The sequence below is a fragment of the Thalassophryne amazonica genome, chromosome 7 (genome assembly GCF_902500255.1).
Source record: "Thalassophryne amazonica chromosome 7, fThaAma1.1, whole genome shotgun sequence".
NCBI lineage: Eukaryota > Metazoa > Chordata > Actinopteri > Batrachoidiformes > Batrachoididae > Thalassophryne > Thalassophryne amazonica.
In genome coordinates this window covers 97,443,503-97,461,923 of record NC_047109.1, presented here as the reverse complement: position 1 = coordinate 97,461,923, position 18,421 = coordinate 97,443,503, and the positions used below count along the sequence as shown (strand labels likewise).

The window sequence follows — 18,421 nt, the reverse complement described above, 5'->3', positions numbered from 1 at the left end:
TTATATAGAAATCCCAGGGTTGCACAGTATTGTACATATTTTGCAGTTGTAGAAACAGTATATGGTCAAAACCCACAAACTGTGCATTGTTTATAATATGTTACCACAGATTGCAGTCAGTACATTTTCACTGATTTATCTGTGACCGTTTTAATCTCCGTCTAAGAATCTATTTATTAGGTGTTCATGTATCTATAAATAACTATAATAATATGTCTGCTGTGTTCACTTTCTTAGATCAGCAAATATGAAGTGCAGATATACTGTTACGGTGTAAAATTATATTGTGCAACTTATGAATGAGGGTTATAGTCTATAAAATGGCATGTTTTATGCACTTAAGTGGGAACTGGACTCAATCCATATTCCTGACTATGTCTGAACTCCCATATTCAGCTCAATGATAAACGATCACCGTATGCACAAAAACACCAGAATAGTAAAGCAGCCTGAAGCAAATACACTTTAAAAGCACACACAGACGTCAAACGTGCTTCAATTTCTGTCCTTGTGTAAACTATAGGCCTAAGACTTATGGAGCAACTTTCAAATCTCATGTATACAATCACATTCACATTCAATAGCAGTTAGCATGTCTCAAATTCCGAATCACCCTCCTCATCAGAGCGTGAAAACTAGACAATACAGATATATCTTGCTCACATAAAATGACATTACAAGAAAATAATGATTGTGCAGGAAAAGATTCTCAGCTATATCATTAGACACAGGTCTGTTTGTGCACAAGAAGACACACAATAAAGACAAAAAAGAATGCATTCCTTCCTATTCTCACATCTTGCAAGACACACAGAGTGAAATATTATAGGCATTTAAATATTAGGACATTATTTCTACCCATTGACAGGAGGTCATGGTTTAAATAAACTGTGGACAGAAAACCAGACAGTTTTGTGAGGGAAGTGAGCTCAGCAACAGTGGAGTGAACACTGTGGGTCACTCATCATTTAATATCAGGAGTCACACTCACCTAATTTCTCTCAACATTACATATACATATACACATACAAGAGTTTTCCATGAGACGCGAAAGTGAATCTCACCAGTAAAGCATGGATGGGTTTGGCATCTTTATTTTCACTTGGTGGGTAAGGAGACCACCAGACTGATGTCTGTGTGTTCTTAAAAAAAAACAGTTCTACAGAAACTCTGCATACAGGAAATATTTCACAGCTGGATCCAACAAGACAGACACCAAGCCCATATTTTTGGCATTCCAAACAGTGGAGATGGTGTTAAAGACGGCACCAATGGCTGTTTTTCCTACCTCCAAACATCACTATGGTAACCGAGTGAAGGACTCCTTAACTAGAGTGCTACTCAACACCATTCATTTTATTTATGCAAGAGGAGGATTTATGGACGTCATCTCTCTGGGAAACGATGTGTGTGTACATTTATCCTACCTCCAGAGATTTCATTGGCATCTTCGGTAGGCCCAACTGAATCTGTCAGCCTGTGGGTTTGAATCAGATCTCCTCCGTCACTCTCTCCTCCTTTGGCTACAGCAGAGTAATAAGTTAAACTCATCCCACTGAGTAGAAAGCAGTTCTTTCTCTATACAGTGCATTTGTAAAATATTCACAGTGCTTCACTTTTTCCACATTTTGTTCTGTTACAGCCTTATTCCAAAATGGGTGAAATTAATTTTTTTCCTCAAATTTCTACACACAATACCCCATAGTGACTGTGAAAAAAAGTTTGAGATTTTTACAAATTTATTAAAAAATTTAAAACTAAGAAATCACGTGTACGTAAGTATTCACAGCCTTTGCCATTAAGCTCAAAATTGAGCTCAGGTGCATCCTGTTTCCACTGATCATCCTTGACATGTTTCTACAGCTTAATCGGAGTCCACCTGGGGTAAATTCAGCTGATTGGACATGATTTGGAAAGACACACACCTGTCTACATATAAGGTCCCACAGTTGACAGTGCATGTCAGAGTACAAACCAAGCATGAAGTCAAAGGAATGGTCTGTAGACCTCAGAGGCAGGATTATCTCGATGCACAAATCTGGGGAAGGGTATAGAAACATTTCTGCTGCTTTGAAGGTCCCAGTGAGCACAGTAACCTCCATCATCCATAAATGGAAGAAGTTCGGATCCACCGGGACTCTTCCTAGAGCTGGCCGCCCGTCTAAACTGAGTGATTGGTGGGAGAAGAACCTTAGTCAGGGAGGTGACAAAGAACCCGATGATCACTCTGTCAGAGCTCCAGCATTCCTCTGAGGAGAGAGAAGAACCTTCCAGAAGGGCAACCATCTCTGCAGCAATCCACCAATCAGGTCTATATGGATACAGTGACCAGATGGAAGCCACTCCTTACTAAAAGCCACATGGCAACCCGCCATCGCTAGTGAAGCATGTAGGTGACAGCATCATGTGTTTTTCAGCAGCAGGAACTGGGAAACTAGTCATGGGAAACTAGTCAGGATTGAGGGAAAGATGAATGCAATGTACAGAGACATCCTGCATGAAAACCTGCTCCAGAGCGCTCTTGACCTCAGAGTGAGGTGACGGTTCATCTTTCAACAGGACAATGATTCTAAGCACAAAGTCAAGATATCAAAGGAATGGCTTCAGGACAACTCTGTGAATGTCCCTGAGTGGCCCAGCCAGAGCCCAGACATGAATCTGACTAACATCTCTGGAGAGATGTGAAAATGGCTGTGCACTGACGCTCCCCATACAGTCTGATGGAGCTTGAGAAGTGTTGCAAAGAATGGGAAAAACTGCCCAAAGATAGGTGCACCAAGTTTGTGGCATCATATTCAAGAAGACTTGAGGCAGTAATTTCTGCCAAAGGTAAGTAAGGCACAAAGGTTATGAATACTTATGTACATGTGATTTTTAGGTTTTTATTTTTAATAAAATTTGCAAAAAAAAAAAAAAAATTATGTTGTCATTGTGGGGTGTTGTGAGTAGAATTTTTACAAAAATAATTAATTTACTCCATTTTGGAATTAGGCTGTTATTCCTTATTCCATCTTGGAATAAGGATTGACAAAAAGTGGAAAAAGTGAAGTGCTGTGAATACAGTCCAGATGCACTCTATGATATCATACAAAATGTTAAGCACAATATCATGCATAAGCACATGCATATTCCTACGGATTTCTGAGCATGTGTAATGTGCATCTCACATGTAACGTTCAGAAACAGCATTAGGCAGAGTTACAATAGAAATAAGACCAATTTCTGAGAAGGGAAGAATGAAGAAGTGGAGGAATGATGAGGAAAAAAGAGCAAATTAAATTTGATGGAAGCAGAAAGAGTTAAACAAAAGAGGAAATGAAGAAAAGAAGAGAAGAAAATGAAAAGCATAAACAAGCAAGAGAAGAAGAGAATAGTTAAAGGTGATGTATAGAAGAAAATAATGAGAGAAACAAAATCCACTAAATAAAAGGGAGGAAATGAGAATTAAAGGGACTTCAAAAAGAGGTGAAAAGAGAAAAGGAAGACGTAGAAGAAGAAATAATGAAACAGAAAAGGATAAAAGAAAATACAAAGAGAAGAAGAAATAAAAAGAAGAGGGGGCAAAGTGAAAAAAAGGTGAATAAAGACAAGGAACACTGACAATTTAGAGAGGCCAGAGGAAGTAAATAGACAGAAGGGAAATGAAGAGGATGAAACTATCATGAAGATGAAATGAAGAGAAGAGAAGAGAAGAGAAGAGAAGAGAAGAGAAGAGAAGAGAAGAGAAGAGAAGAGAAGAGAAGAGAAGAGAAGAGAAGAGAAGAGAAGAGAAGAGAAGAGAACTCACCTTTATGTTTGCCCTGAAGTGGTTTGCTCCGCTGGTTACCGCTGATGGCCATAACACTGACAGTGTAGTCTGTAGTCGGGCTGTAGTCAGTTATCAACACCCGACTGTCAGATTTAGGTACTGTGATCTCCTTGTGGTGACCTCCTGACAGTCAGACAGACAGACAGTGTGCGTGTGTCTTTTAACTATGTTTTACCATTTCTCATTAGAAGCTAAATATTATTATTGTCATCGTTAAGCTATCATGAACTTAATTGAAATGAAGAATTGATTAACATTCTCTGTTCTGAAGACAGGCCATCATGTTCAAGGACAGAATGCTTAATTTTCAAGTGACTCTTTTGTGTGAGATTATTTATAGCAGTCATAATGTGAGCAAATACTTAATTAGAAAGTCATATTTTCAGGATTCAATTCTCAATTACTGATAAAAACATAGTCCCGAAAGTCATCCAATAAATTTTGAGGGATAAGATATGGTTTTTCAGTAGTGCTGTGATTAAGATAAACTAGGATTAAGATAACACTGCAGTGGTTATGATGACTTTTAAGAGATCCAACATAAACCATTGCACTGTTCTACAAACCCAGAGAAGTAAGTCCTGTAGAACCCTTGAGTCCTACGGGGAAAGTGCCTATCCCTGGATACTGTAGGGTGTAGCAGATGATAGTCAACAAATTCCCCTGGATGGGATGCCAGTCTGTCACAGGCTACTCTTCCAGCCAAGGCCGGTACCCATTTTCAGCCAGGTGGACTGGGATGATGCAGTGTCATGTCCAAGGATACAGACAAGCAGCCTGAAGCACAGACCTGGAATCGAGTACTAAGCTATAGGTTGTTAATGCAATTCCTATGCTATAGAAACACCAGCTCTTAAACTTTGAAGTGCATAAAAATAGTTTTTTGTTTGTATGTGGATTAGAGGTGAGCAGTATAAATGGTATATAAAGTATACCGGTGTCGCAGACCAAACAGTCTGCCCCTAAAAATTGGTCCGCTCTGCCTCCACCACGCATGCGTCATTTTGAAGCTCAGCTACTCGTGTAAAACAGAGTCTCTTCACCCAAGGCAATCAAATGGATTAATGAGATTATTAACCATCAGATGACAAGGTAAAACGTCTTAAATCATTCTAAAGTCAGTTTTAAGCAGAAACAAGGCAATACTCTGTGACGCTTTGAAATGACCGACGCGCAGTGAATGCATCAGCTTGCAGCTCGTGTAGCCGCGGAGCTCTGATCACCTCCTTCATTTTTTACAATGAAATAATGCTGAATTCATGTGGAAATGATTGTTGAATTTATGTGGAAATGATTGTTGTACAAAAGCTTCAGATATCTGTCACTGAGATAGATGAAGACTGGAGTGCAGTTTTAAGGAGAAACAAGATGTTAATCCGTGAATCCTGGCTAATGACGCGTGCACAGTGAAGGAAGGGCGGACTGATTTTTAGGGGGAACCATTCGGTCTGAGACCCCAGCATGAAATTGCCTTATGGTATGGATTTTGACTATACTGCACTAACGAACAGAGTAGCCTTTATTGTCATCAGCCTACACCAGCGAATTGCTTGAACATGTGAGAGCAGCATGTTGCGCTTTTAAACTTATTTTTAGTCTGTCAGACTTCCACCATGCGAGCAAATTTCACTGCGTGCTCTAAATCCACTCCACTCCAACTTATGTAAAAAGTGAGAACAACTGAGCTGCAGTTCAGAGAGCTACAATAACAACAGAGAGCAAACATCTTCAAGTAAAACCAAGCAGCGAACCACAAAAATAGTTATGTTGATTGTTTTATAGTCCTAAAGCACAAATAAATGTGGACACACCAAAGCACAAGCTTCGACCTCTTGTCTATCTATAGCTGATCAAACGTGTTTAATCACTGCTACTTAATGTGGGGCTCGTAGGTCGCAGTTCACCTGGTCTCTCTGTCTTTTGGTCTGTCTAATTAAACCCTACGTACCGGCCTGGGCTCTGTGTTGTCAGGGTGTAGGACTATTTTGTGTCCCTAGGGTGAATAAAAAGTCTGCGGGTCACAGAGCTTTCTCTTATCGTGCACCTGCTTTGTGGAATGATCTCCCTGCATCAATAAAACAGTCAGATTCTGTAGAGACTTTCAAATACAGACTTAAGATATGCACTTATTTCCCCTTTTGTATGGCTAACATACTGGCATAGTATGTTACTATGCTTCCTACCCTTTTAAATTAATTTTATTAGTGAACAGAGCGGGTCGCAGCCTCAACTTTATCTAAAGTCTGGCTCTTTTGATCAAGCTTAGGGCTAGTGGCCGGTGATCACCTTAGTATTTCTTCTATTATTCTTATTACTTAATGCTGACAAGTTATACTGTATTTGTTGTCTTTCTGCTGCCTGATTCTGTTTTTTTTTCTCTCTGTCTGAGGTCCCGCTCCATCCAGAAGTGGGAGTGGGTGTCTTCTTCTGTAATGGTCATGAAATAGATGGGATCTGTGGACCCAACCCCCCCCCCAGCCAGCCTTCTGTCCTGGACACTAGCATAGACTCCCAAAATTTCCTGTATATTTGTATTGTCAATTGTATCAGTAGCATGGCCCAAGCAGAGGGTCACCTCTTCCTCAAATCATCAGAGGGAGTTTTTCCTTACCACTGTCACCTGTGTGCTTGCTCTAGGGGTTGGTAAGGTTAGACTTTCCTTGTGTGAAGTGCCTTGAGGCAGCTTTGTTGTGGTTTGGTCTTCATGTATGCGTATATGAATATGAGTGACACATTGTGAATATAAATTCTTTTCTGTTTTTCTTTTTTCTTTTTTTTTTTTTTTTTGTTGCAGTTTTGCCATTACAATGTGTGAAATTTTATCAATTTTAGGTCAGACCACCCAGCCGTAATGTGGATGCTTTCATTGAGGGTTGAACAAAAAGGAATATTCAATTATGTCAGCATGATTACTATTACTATACATATAAAGCACCAGCTTTTTTTTCCTGCACTTTGAAAAGAGTTACTGGGGAAAAAAACAAGATGACAGAAAGAGAGGAAGCTTAACTATATTTACAACATTGGGTTTAGGTGTTGTCCTGGACTCCTCCTCAGCACTTAATCCACATCAGGACAACAGGTCACATGATCAAACCATTTAAATTTTGACCCTGCAATCCATCTTGCCATCAATAAGGCGTGTTTGTGTCTCCTCAGCTCTTCTGTCCCTGCAGAGGATGATGACTAATGAGCCCGTTTTAGGAGATAAATCCTGCTGAGGTGGGCGTCAGCTCAGGTCATGTAACACTGCTAATACCATAAATTGGAACCTAATTTTGTTCAGGAGAAACAAACAGGTATCAGTCAATTAAATAATTGCACTCAGATTTAGAATAAATATCCGTTGGTTTGAATGCATGTAATGCAAAAGATAATAAAGTATTAAATGCAGTAAACATATTATATTAACAAGATCATGAATTAAAAAAGTCTATAAATATTGGTAACAGAAGCAAGTTGAAGAAATGAAAACATCTTGGATCAAAAGAGATGTACTAACATCAAATCCAGTGTTATCTAAAAATGTATTTATTGTCTTTCAGACAAGGGTGTGGTTGGTTTGAGTGAGAGCTTGTGTGTTGTTTTGTTTGTTGTTTTGATGCTGTGGTCAGCCAGAGGCCGGTGTCGCAGACCGAACGGTCCCCCCCTAAAATTTGGTCCGCCCTGCCTCCACTGCGCATGTGTCATTTGGGACCACAGCAGCTCATCTGAAACTGAGTCTCTACACCCAAAGCGATCAAAGGTAATAATGCGATTATTAAACCATCAGATGACAAGGTAAAACCTCTTCGATCAATCTAAAGTCAGTTTTAAGCAGAACGAGGCTGTTTTAAGCAGAAACGAGGCGATAATCCATGAGTTGCTACTGACGCTTTGAAATGACAGAGGCGCAGTGAACGCAGCACCAGCAGCGTGTGCTGCTGTGGCGTTCTGATCTTTTCCTCCTTCTTTTATTATGAGATAATGCTGAATTTATGCGGACATGATTTTTGTACAAAAGCTTCAGATATCTGTTGATGAGATAGATGATGACTGGAGTGCAGTTTTAAGCAGAAACGAGGTGATAATCGGTGAACCGCGGCTAATGTTCCGAAATGAGTTGACACATGTGCAGTGAAGGCAGGGCGGACCGGTTTTTAGAAGGGACCATTTGGTCTGTGGCACCGGCTCAGGCTGCAGCTACCTGTGAATGCCTCCTTTTTAAAAATATTTTATTACAAATATCTGTAATTATATGGCTTGTTGTTGTATGGTGAAAAGTCCAAACGGATCTTCTACAAGGGGCAATTGAGAGGTTTTGAGCCTGACCAAGAAAAGTAGGGCATGGGTCTCCATCTTTGGTATTCTCAGAAACCAGTATTTCTCAATAGTGCACCCAGTGAGCCAAAACTTCACACATTCCTGAGAAATGTTGTTTCTCAGAGATTATGGGGTGTTTCTGTCGGTGTAAGGACTTCCCACGGAGCGGGACGTCGCGCAGCGCTCCCAGGCGACGTTGTCTGGCTGTTTCGAGCTGAAATCATCCTAATTTAAGGTTCTGTTGACCCAGGACGTCGTGAGAGAACAGAGAAGATTCAGAAGAGGCCGGCATGAGGAGTTTATGTGGACATTCCACTGTTAAAGGTCATTTTGTAATGAAAGAACGTGCGCGCAAATTCGCCGAGTCGTTTCCATGACGACTCGGCAAATCTGTGTGCGCCGCGACCAGAAAAACACCTCCGTGTTGAAAACCATTTGTAAAATTCAGGCGGCTTTTGATGGCTTTCAACAAGTGAGTAACTGAGAAATTGTTTAACAGCTTGGGCATGTTCCAACTTGCCCGTTAAGATTTCCAACGGAGGTGTTTTTCCTGCCGCGACCCCCCGCGGTCGGGTCCAGCCCGACATGCGACTCTGCCCGCACGTTCTTTCATTACAAAATGACCGTTAACAATGGAATGTCCGAATAAACTCCTCATGCCGACTTCTTCTGAAAGTTCTCTGTTCTCTGACGACTTACTGCGTCAACAGAGCCTGAAATGTGGAAGTTTTCAACTTGAAACGGCGAGACGCTGCCGCCTCGAAGCGCAGATCGCCGTCAGGCGCCATGGACCGTCCTTAAAGCGACACTACCAGACCAAAATCTCTCATCAGCCGTTAAAATTTTTACCGAAAACCAGCTGAATTTATTGAATGGTGTCCACTCAGTTGTGCCTTACAGTTTTGAAAAAATTTTTATCAAACAAAGCAACAGTCTCTGAGCCATTCCTAAACAATGAAAAAAATCGACGAGCGGGTGGACGACTCCTCACTCAAAGACTGCCCACAGGCGAATGACGTAACCGACAGGCGTGAAAAAACTCTCGCATGCCCACGAGGGTTCAAGCATGTCTGATGTAATCACACGTGATTCAAATCCATATGGTTTTTGAAAAAATAATAAGGTCGGATACTTTTCTAATAGACCTCGTATATACAGTCTGTGGTCTGTCTATATGTGGCCCTGCGAAGGACTGGCAGTCTCTCCATGGTGTACCACTGGGATAGGCTCCAGGCACTCCACAACTCTCTCTAGAGAATGAAAGAATGAATGTCAAGTCCTTATATTTCCCTGAAAGATTGCTTGTTAGGTTCCTGTGTCTTACAATAAATTTAATTTGATGTTTTGATGAGACATTAAACAAAAATTATTGGTAAGATTTACTGTTTTGACAGTGTGCTTACACCATTTTAAATCTAAAAAGGACTTCTGTAAGGACTTCTGCTTGGGTGCAGCAATACACAATAATAACTTGTAGTTGCAGTAAAAATTTGTGGTGTGTTGCATTTTGGTTTTATCTGCACTGAGACTGACTAAATATAGACATCTGGCACCAGTGGCTCAGACAAAAAACAATCAAGTACAAGCAGATACACCCTGTTGTGTGGGCCGCTGAAGAGGAGGTACTGCTGGCCCACCACCACCAGAGGGCGCCCTGCCTGGAGTGCGGGCTCCAGGCACCAGAGGGCGCCGCCGCCTGTACGAGAGCAGTCAGGGTGACAGCTGTCACCCATTACTGGACACAGCTGACTCCACTCAGCCCGGGGGTATATCATCAGGACGGCGTCTCCACCTCAGTGCCGAGATATCGCCTTAAGACTGAGGTAACGTTCTCTGCATTCATATACTGAATAACCAGCTAAAACTTGTTAAACCTTTTCAGGACTGCTGACTACTGATAACTAAATTGCTTGGATAAGTACTCACCTTCCTGCTATATATTGACAAGAGGTGGAGGCGGCTCTTCCCCTCTCCGTTACTGGGTGCTGTCGCATCCACACCTGTGTGTTGTTGCTCTCTCCCGCCAGCAGTACCGGATCCGACGAGCGGAGGCAGTGGCCACCTGGGAATTCGGGACTTGGCGGTTCCAGTATTTCCAGGGTTCGGTGGCAGAGGAGATCTGGGTGGTTCCGGTTCGACTGAGACGGACGTCTCCTACCTTCGAGCCTGCCCACACGACACCAGCGGATTCGACCCCAAATTGTTAATTGTTGTATTCGTTGTGCTCGTTTCACAACAGTAAAACTTGTTATTCACCTTTCTCCATTGTCCGTTCATTACGCCCCCTGTTGTGGGTCCGTGTACCTACACTTTCACAACAGGATATCTCGGCCAGCGTCATGGACCCCGAGGGGCTTCAACCGGCTGTTGAACGGCCAAAGGAAGACCAAGGCGCGTCGGCGGCTTCAGGAGGGGTAATCGGTGAGTTGCAGCGGATCCTCAGCGCTTTCACCTCTCGGATCGATTTAATGACCGAGCAGCACGTTCTCCTAAACCGCAGGGTGGAGGCTCTCGCCGCACAAGTGGAGGCGCGCCCTTCGGGCGCCGCTGCGGCTCTCCCTCCCGAGGACCCTGCGCGTGAAAGTGACGTTCCACTGGTCGTTCAACGGTCCCTTCCTCCGTCCCCAGAAGCATACATAAGCCCTCCAGAACCGTACGGAGGCTGTGTGGAGACGTGCGCGGATTTTCTGATGCAGTGTTCGCTCGTCTTCGCACAGCGTCCCGTGATGTACGCGACTGATGCTAGCAAAGTAGCTTATGTAATAAATCTGCTTCGCGGGGAGGCACGCGCTTGGGCTACAGTGCTCTGGGAGCAGAACTCACGGCTCCTTCATACATACGTTGGGTTTGTACGGGAGCTCAGAACGGTGTTCGACCATCCCAACAGAGGAGAGTCCGCTTCAACCGCGCTACTGTCAATGAGACAGGGGCGTCGGAGCGCAGCTGCCTATGCAGTCGCCTTCCGCATCGCGGCGGCGAGATCCGGCTGGAATAGCACTGCCCTCCGCGCCGCCTTTGTAAACGGACTGTCATTGGTCCTAAAAGAGCACCTGGTGGCGAAGGACGAACCGCGGGACTTAGACGGGCTCATCGATCTGGTCATACGACTCGACAACCGGTTAGAAGAACGCCGTCGGGAACGAGGCGAAGGGCGTGGTCAGGCACGCGTCGTCCCTCTCCCTTCCGGTTCCGATCGAGCTCCGCCTTCCCCACGCTCCACAGCCCCTGCGCTCCGTGGGGTCACAGCTCCCCCTACTGACGAAGCTAGGGACACGAGTAGGGCAACATTTAGGGCACCAGATGCACAGAGGAGATGGACCCACGGAGCGTGTCTTGTTTGTGGTTCAATAGAGCACCATGTGAGAGACTGCCCCGAGCGGTCAAACGCCAAACGCCCGCCCCTAGAGACTGGGCCAGGGGTGGGCCAAAGCATTCACGTGGGACACACCCACATTGCTACACGACTCCCAGTCACGATCCTGTTTGAGGATTCAACCCTGAAGGCCCCAGCACTGGTGGACACGGGCTCTGAGGGGAATCTGCTTGACAGTAGATGGGCCAGGGAGATAGGGCTCCCTCTGGTGGCTCTTACCTCGCCTGTGCAGGTTCGGGCGCTAGATGGCTCCCTACTCCCACCAATCACGCATAAGACACCTCCAGTAACTCTGGTGGTGTCAGGTAACCACCGGGAGGTGATCGAGTTCTTTGTGACTCAGGCCACCTCCCGTGTGGTTTTGGGTTTTCCCTGGATGCTAAAGCACAATCCCCGGATCGATTGGCCGTCCGGGGTAGTGGTTCAGTGGAGCGAAACCTGCCATCGGGAGTGTCTAGGTTCCTCGGTTCCTCCCGGCTCCCAAGCTAAGGAGGAGGTCCGAGTCCCGCCCAATCTGAAGGCGGTGCCGGCGGAGTACCATGACCTCGCTGACGTGTTCAGCAAGGATCTGGCTCTCACGCTTCCTCCCCACCGCCCGTATGATTGTGCCATTGATTTGGTTCCAGGCAGTGAGTTCCCGTCCAGTAGGCTGTACAACCTCTCACGGCCGGAGCGTGAATCAATGGAGACCTACATCCGGGACTCATTAGCTGCCGGGTTGATCCGGAATTCCACCTCTCCGATGGGTGCAGGTTTCTTTTTTGTGGGTAAAAAAGATGGCGGGCTTCGTCCATGCATTGATTACAGGGGGTTGAACGAAATCACGGTTCGCAACCGATACCCGTTGCCCTTGTTGGATTCAGTGTTCACCCCCTTGCATGGAGCCAAAATCTTCACCAAGCTGGATCTTAGGAATGCGTATCATTTGGTTCGGATCCGGAAGGGAGACGAATGGAAGACGGCATTTAACACCCCCTTAGGTCATTTTGAGTACCTGGTCATGCCGTTCGGTCTCACTAATGCTCCCGCGACTTTCCAAGCGTTGGTAAACGATGTCTTGCGGGACTTCCTGCACCGGTTCGTCTTCGTGTATCTAGACGATATACTCATCTTTTCCCCGGATCCTGAGACTCATGTCCGGCATGTCCGTCAGGTCCTGCAGTGGTTGTTGGAGAACCGCCTGTTTGTGAAGGGCGAGAAGTGTGAATTCCACCGCACTTCTTTGTCCTTCCTGGGATTTATCATTTCCTCTAACTCCGTCGCCCCTGATCCGGCCAAGGTTGCGGCGGTGAGAGATTGGCCCCAACCCACAAGCCGTAGGAAGCTGCAACAGTTCCTCGGCTTTGCTAATTTTTACAGGAGGTTCATTAAGGGCTACAGTCAGGTAGTTAGCCCCCTGACAGCCCTGACCTCTCCAAAAGTCCCCTTCACCTGGTCGGATCGGTGCGAAGCCGCGTTCAAGGAGTTGAAACGGCGCTTTTCGTCTGCACCAGTTCTGGTGCAGCCCGATCCTAGCCGCCAGTTAGTGGTTGAAGTGGATGCCTCGGACTCAGGGATAGGAGCGGTGCTCTCCCAGAGCGGGAAGACCGATAAGGTCCTTCACCCGTGTGCCTATTTTTCCCGCAGGTTGACCCCCGCTGAACGGAACTATGACGTCGGCAATCGGGAACTCCTTGCTGTGAAAGAGGCCCTCGAAGAGTGGAGACATCTGTTGGAGGGAACAGCCGTGCCATTCACGGTTTTCACTGACCATCGGAACCTGGAGTACATCAGGACCGCCAAGCGGCTGAACCCCAGGCAAGCCCGCTGGTCACTGTTCTTTGGCCGTTTTGACTTCCGGATTACCTACCGTCCCGGGACCAAGAATCAAAGATCGGATGCATTGTCCCGGGTGCATGAAGACGAAGTCAAAACGGAACCGTCGGATCCCCCGGATCCCATCATCCCGGAGTCCGCTATCGTGGCTGCCCTCACCTGGGACGTGGAGAAGACCGTCCGGGAGGCCCTGACCCGTGACCCGGACCCCGGACACGGACCAAAGAACAGACTATATGTCCCACCAGAGGCTAGGGCTGCAGTCCTGGACTTCTGTCACGGTTCTAAGCTCTCCTGTCACCCTGGGGTGCAAAGGACCGTGGCAGTCGTCCGGCAACGCTTCTGGTGGGCGTCCCTGGAGGCCGACGTCCGGGACTACGTCCAGGCCTGTACCACCTGCGCCAGGGGCAAGGCAGACCACCGAAAGACCTCAGGGCTGCTACAGCCACTGCCCGTGCCTCATCGCCCCTGGTCCCACATCGGCCTGGACTTCGTCACGGGTCTCCCGCCGTCCCAGGGAAACACCGTCGTCTTCACGATAGTGGACCGTTTCTCCAAGGCGGCCCACTTCGTGGCCCTCCCGAAGCTCCCAACGGCCCAGGAGACAGCGGACCTCCTGGTCCACCACGTCGTCCGTCTGCATGGAATACCATCAGACATCGTCTCCAATCGCGGTCCCCAGTTCACCTCGCACGTCTGGAGGAGCTTCTGCCGGGAACTGGGGGCCACGGTCAGCCTCTCGTCTGGGTACCACCCCCAGACCAACGGGCAAGCAGAGCGGGCAAATCAGGAACTGGAGCAGACACTTCGCTGTGTGACAGCCGCGCACCCGACGGCCTGGAGTACCCACCTGGCCTGGATCGAGTACGCCCACAACAGCCAAGTGTCATCAGCCACCGGCCTCTCCCCGTTTGAGGTGTGCTTGGGGTATCAGCCCCTCTTGTTTCCGGTGGTCGAGGGAGAGGTCGGTGTGCCCTCGGTCCAGGCCCACCTACGGAAGTGCCGTCGGGTGTGGCGTGCCGCCCGCTCTGCTTTGTTGAAGGCCCGGACAAGGGCGAAGAAACATGCAGACCGGCGGCGGGCCCCGGCCCCCAAGTATCGTCCTGGGCAGGAAGTGTGGTTGTCCACCAAGGACATTCCCCTTCAAGTGGACTCCCCCAAACTCCAAGAACGATACATTGGTCCCTTCACAATCCTCAAAGTCATCAATCCCGCCGCAGTGAGGCTCCAGCTTCCGGCCTCGCTGCGGATTCATCCAGTTTTTCATGTCTCCCGGATAAAACCCCATCACACCTCACCCCTCTGCACCCCGGGTCCGGCACCACCTCCTGGGGAACCGGCTTGGACCGTGCGCCGGCTCCTCGACGTCCGTCGAATGGGCCGGGGTTTTCAGTACCTGGTGGACTGGGAGGGGTACGGCCCCGAAGAACGCTCCTGGGTGAAGAAGGGCTTCATCCTGGACCCGGCCCTCCTGGCCGACTTCTACCGTCGCCATCCGGACAAGCCCGGTCGTGCGCCAGGAGGTGCCCGTTGAGGGGGGGGTCCTGTTGTGTGGGCCGCTGAAGAGGAGGTACTGCTGGCCCACCACCACCAGAGGGCGCCCTGCCTGGAGTGCGGGCTCCAGGCACCAGAGTGCGCCGCCGCCGTACGAGAGCAGTCAGGGTGACAGCTGTCACCCATTACTGGACACAGCTGACTCCACTCAGCCCGGGGGTATATCATCAGGACGGCGTCTCCACCTCAGTGCCGAGATATCGCCTTAAGACTGAGGTAACGTTCTCTGCATTCATATACTGAATAACCAGCTAAAACTTGTTAAACCTTTTCAGGACTGCTGACTACTGATAGCTAAATTGCTTGGATAAGTACTCACCTTCCTGCTATATATTGACAAGAGGTGGAGGCGGCTCTTCCCCTCTCCGTTACTGGGTGCTGTCGCATCCACACCTGTGTGTTGTTGCTCTCTCCCGCCAGCAGTACCGGATCCGACGAGCGGAGGCAGTGGCCACCTGGGAATTCGGGACTTGGCGGTTCCAGTATTTCCAGGGTTCGGTGGCAGAGGAGATCTGGGTGGTTCCGGTTCGACTGAGACGGATGTCTCCTACCTTCGAGCCTGCCCACACGACACCAGCGGATTCGACCCCAAATTGTTAATTGTTGTATTCGTTGTGCTCGTTTCACAACAGTAAAACTTGTTATTCACCTTTCTCCATTGTCCGTTCATTACGCCCCCTGTTGTGGGTCCGTGTACCTACACTTTCACAACACACCCCATAATATTTGAATTTCAGAACTGTTGCCAGACAAGTGATAAGCCTTATCATTAGTAATTATATTCATTGATTGTCGTACACAGAGCAATACACAATGAAAGTAAAGTTGTCTGTAATGTTGTGCATGGAGAAAATACATAACATTGTCACCTGATACAAAATGGTAATTAGTAGAATTCTGTGATGAATAATAGCTTAAATCATATAAATACTAAGAAAAAGAAAACACTGCATATTTCTGTTGTTGACAAAATTGGGCATTTATTTAGCCTAAAATCTAAATACTTACCCATATGTTTCTTTACAGAAATGGCCATTTATGTTCTGACAGACAGTTTTTCATCTAAAATTATTTGGTATCAGGAAAATATCTTCTAGTTAAGTTCTGGTGTAACAGAAAGAAATAACCGTACCTCTCTATAGCTTGTGTCCCCATCTTCATTAATTTCAGCAGTCGGTTTATATACAGAATGAACACTGACACTGTGGAAGTCCTTTTTTAATCCCATTTGCAAGTAAACATCTGCTACACTTTCATTCCTCTCTGAGGCAAAGCCGGTAGAACTGTTCTTGTTTTGATGCTTGTCTTTAGATTTGGAGGTGATTTTCTTTCTCCTTCCTTTTCCTTGTTTAAGGGTTTGGAAGAACCAAGTTACATATTACAGAGTCCTTACTTAGTACCACTTTTCAATTTTATAATAGCCACAGAAGAATCAGCTACAGTACTCGGCACATATTTAACAAACAACACAGACAGCAGTACTTTGAAGGAACTGATGTCAGAAAGACATATGGCTGTGAATAAATATGCACTGGGATTGCATGAACGCATCTGCAATAATTCAGGTGATTACTGATTTTTTAATGCACTTGCTCGAAAACAAGTTATGTCCTGTGTATGTGTATGTTATCCCATTCTCGGATAACAGGCTCAGTGTGGTGCTAATGTGGAATTTATGCAGAATGGACAGCCTGAGCTGAACTCCATCATGAGTCAGATTTGGTCCAACTGTCCTGCGTACCCATTAGACACTCTTTAAGATCTGCTGACACACTTGAAGTCTCCAGAAAAAAAAAGAAGAAAAAAAGTCCTTTCTCTCATAGTTGGCAGAGCTGCTGGAGAACATTTGAGCCTTCTACATCTCTCCAGAGTGTAATCCCTTCAAAGAAGCCGTGATAAGGAGTAAATTACATAATCCTCTCTGACAGACAAAATCCAAGTCATTACGGGATCCCTTCCCTAGAATTTCTAAGTTAAACACCGCTTCTTTTAGTACCTGAAGATATTGCTTTCTGTGATGGTGCAATTTATGTTGTGTGTGTCACAGGTACAACAAATCCATGAGTGTATACACTTTGAGACATCCTACCTGGTGAAGTTCTGAAGATGAACAAATAACTGTCTAAGTCTCCTTTGGGTTCTTTCCATGAAACAAGGAGTTTGTTTGAACTCAGCACTTTGAATCGCAGCCTCCGTGGAGATGGAACTGAAACACAATTAATCGCATTCAAATCAGTCTCCGTACAGCTATGGGACTGTTAAACATGGAGAACATATTGATGATTAAAAAATGGTATTTTGATAAAATGTTCCTAATCATCAATTAACAGATGTAATTGGAAGACTCTGAATTATTGCTTATAGTATGTGGGAAAAAACCCACAAAACAAAATACTGTAGCTTAAAGGTGTGGGGTGGGTGAGGCAAGGGGGAGCATGAAAGGGCAGATGAATCATAAGAGGAACATGTAAAACATGGCTGAGCTCAATGGAATAATAAAAAAACGTTTCATGGCAGTAAACAGTCTTGAGATCAAGAAGGGCACTGCACTCTTGCTGAAAGCCTTCAGGAACCATTTCTAACGGAGGCTTTATTTATAACCAGGAGCATGCTTTACTGCCAAAGAGGTTTAATGACATAAAGACTTAGAACTTGCAATTGTTCCAGGCAATTTTCCCCCCCAAGTATTGGCTCCTTTTACTTTGGTGTGGCCACAGCGGGTTGGAACTCCAATTTATATGGTGCACATTTTGATTTGGAACAAGATTTACACCAGATGCCCCTCCTGATGCAATTCCAAATCTATAAGGAAACATAACCTAAGGGTGGGAGCATTGCAGAATCCACGGAAGAAGCCATGCAGATATGAGAAAGAAATACAAAAAAAAAAAAACCTGGCAAAAGAGCGCGCCTTATCAAACAGTAAGCAAGTTGATGTTTTTCATCTTTATTTCTGATCATACTAGTGCTCTAAAATGATCAGCACTATCTGTGGGTACGTTTTGCTTGCTTTGGATAATTTCTGAAGAAAATTCCCGTCATGTAATCCCTGTCTGTACAGTGAGTCACTGTCACATGTTCCATGACATTTTGTCCATGCTCCTGTATAATACAGTGGTGTTTGTGTGTGTGTGCGTGTGTGTGTGTGTGTGTGCGCGCGCAAGAGAGAGAGTCAGTGCATTCACAAGAGTACTGTGATGGCTGAGTTTTGTGTGATCAGCTTAATTTTTGGAAAGCAACACATTCCAAAAAAGTTGTGATGGGGAAATTTATGATTATAATGAAGCAAAAAACTAATTAGCATAAAAGTAGCATCCCCAAAAGGCTGAGCCTTTGAGAAGCAAAGATGGACACAGAATTTCCAGTCTGACCATAAGCAATGTTCCTCAAAGAAAGATTTTAAGGGATTTTCATGTTTTTTGCTATATGGTGCATTAAATGATTGAATGTATCTAGAAGAATTTCAGTGCATAAAGGGCAAGGGTGCAAGCTGAAGCTGAACATCTGTGATCTCCAATCACTCAGATGGCACTGCATCAAGAACCGTCCTTCATCAGTAGCTGATATAA

General features: G+C 45.9%; 1 protein-coding gene across 1 annotated transcript in view; it reads right to left on the bottom strand.

Annotated features, from left to right (window-relative positions):
* LOC117514639 (collagen alpha-1(XIV) chain-like) overlaps positions 1-18,421 on the bottom strand; it is a 496,536-nt gene that overhangs the window by 425,678 nt on the left and 52,437 nt on the right. Inside the window, exons 3-5 of the mRNA XM_034175192.1 lie at positions 16,942-17,058; positions 3,788-3,931; positions 1,428-1,523 (exon numbers count right to left, since the gene is read on the bottom strand). Coding sequence (XP_034031083.1) covers positions 1,428-1,523; positions 3,788-3,931; positions 16,942-17,058 — 357 coding nt within the window. The remainder of the gene's footprint in view (positions 1-1,427; positions 1,524-3,787; positions 3,932-16,941; positions 17,059-18,421) is intronic.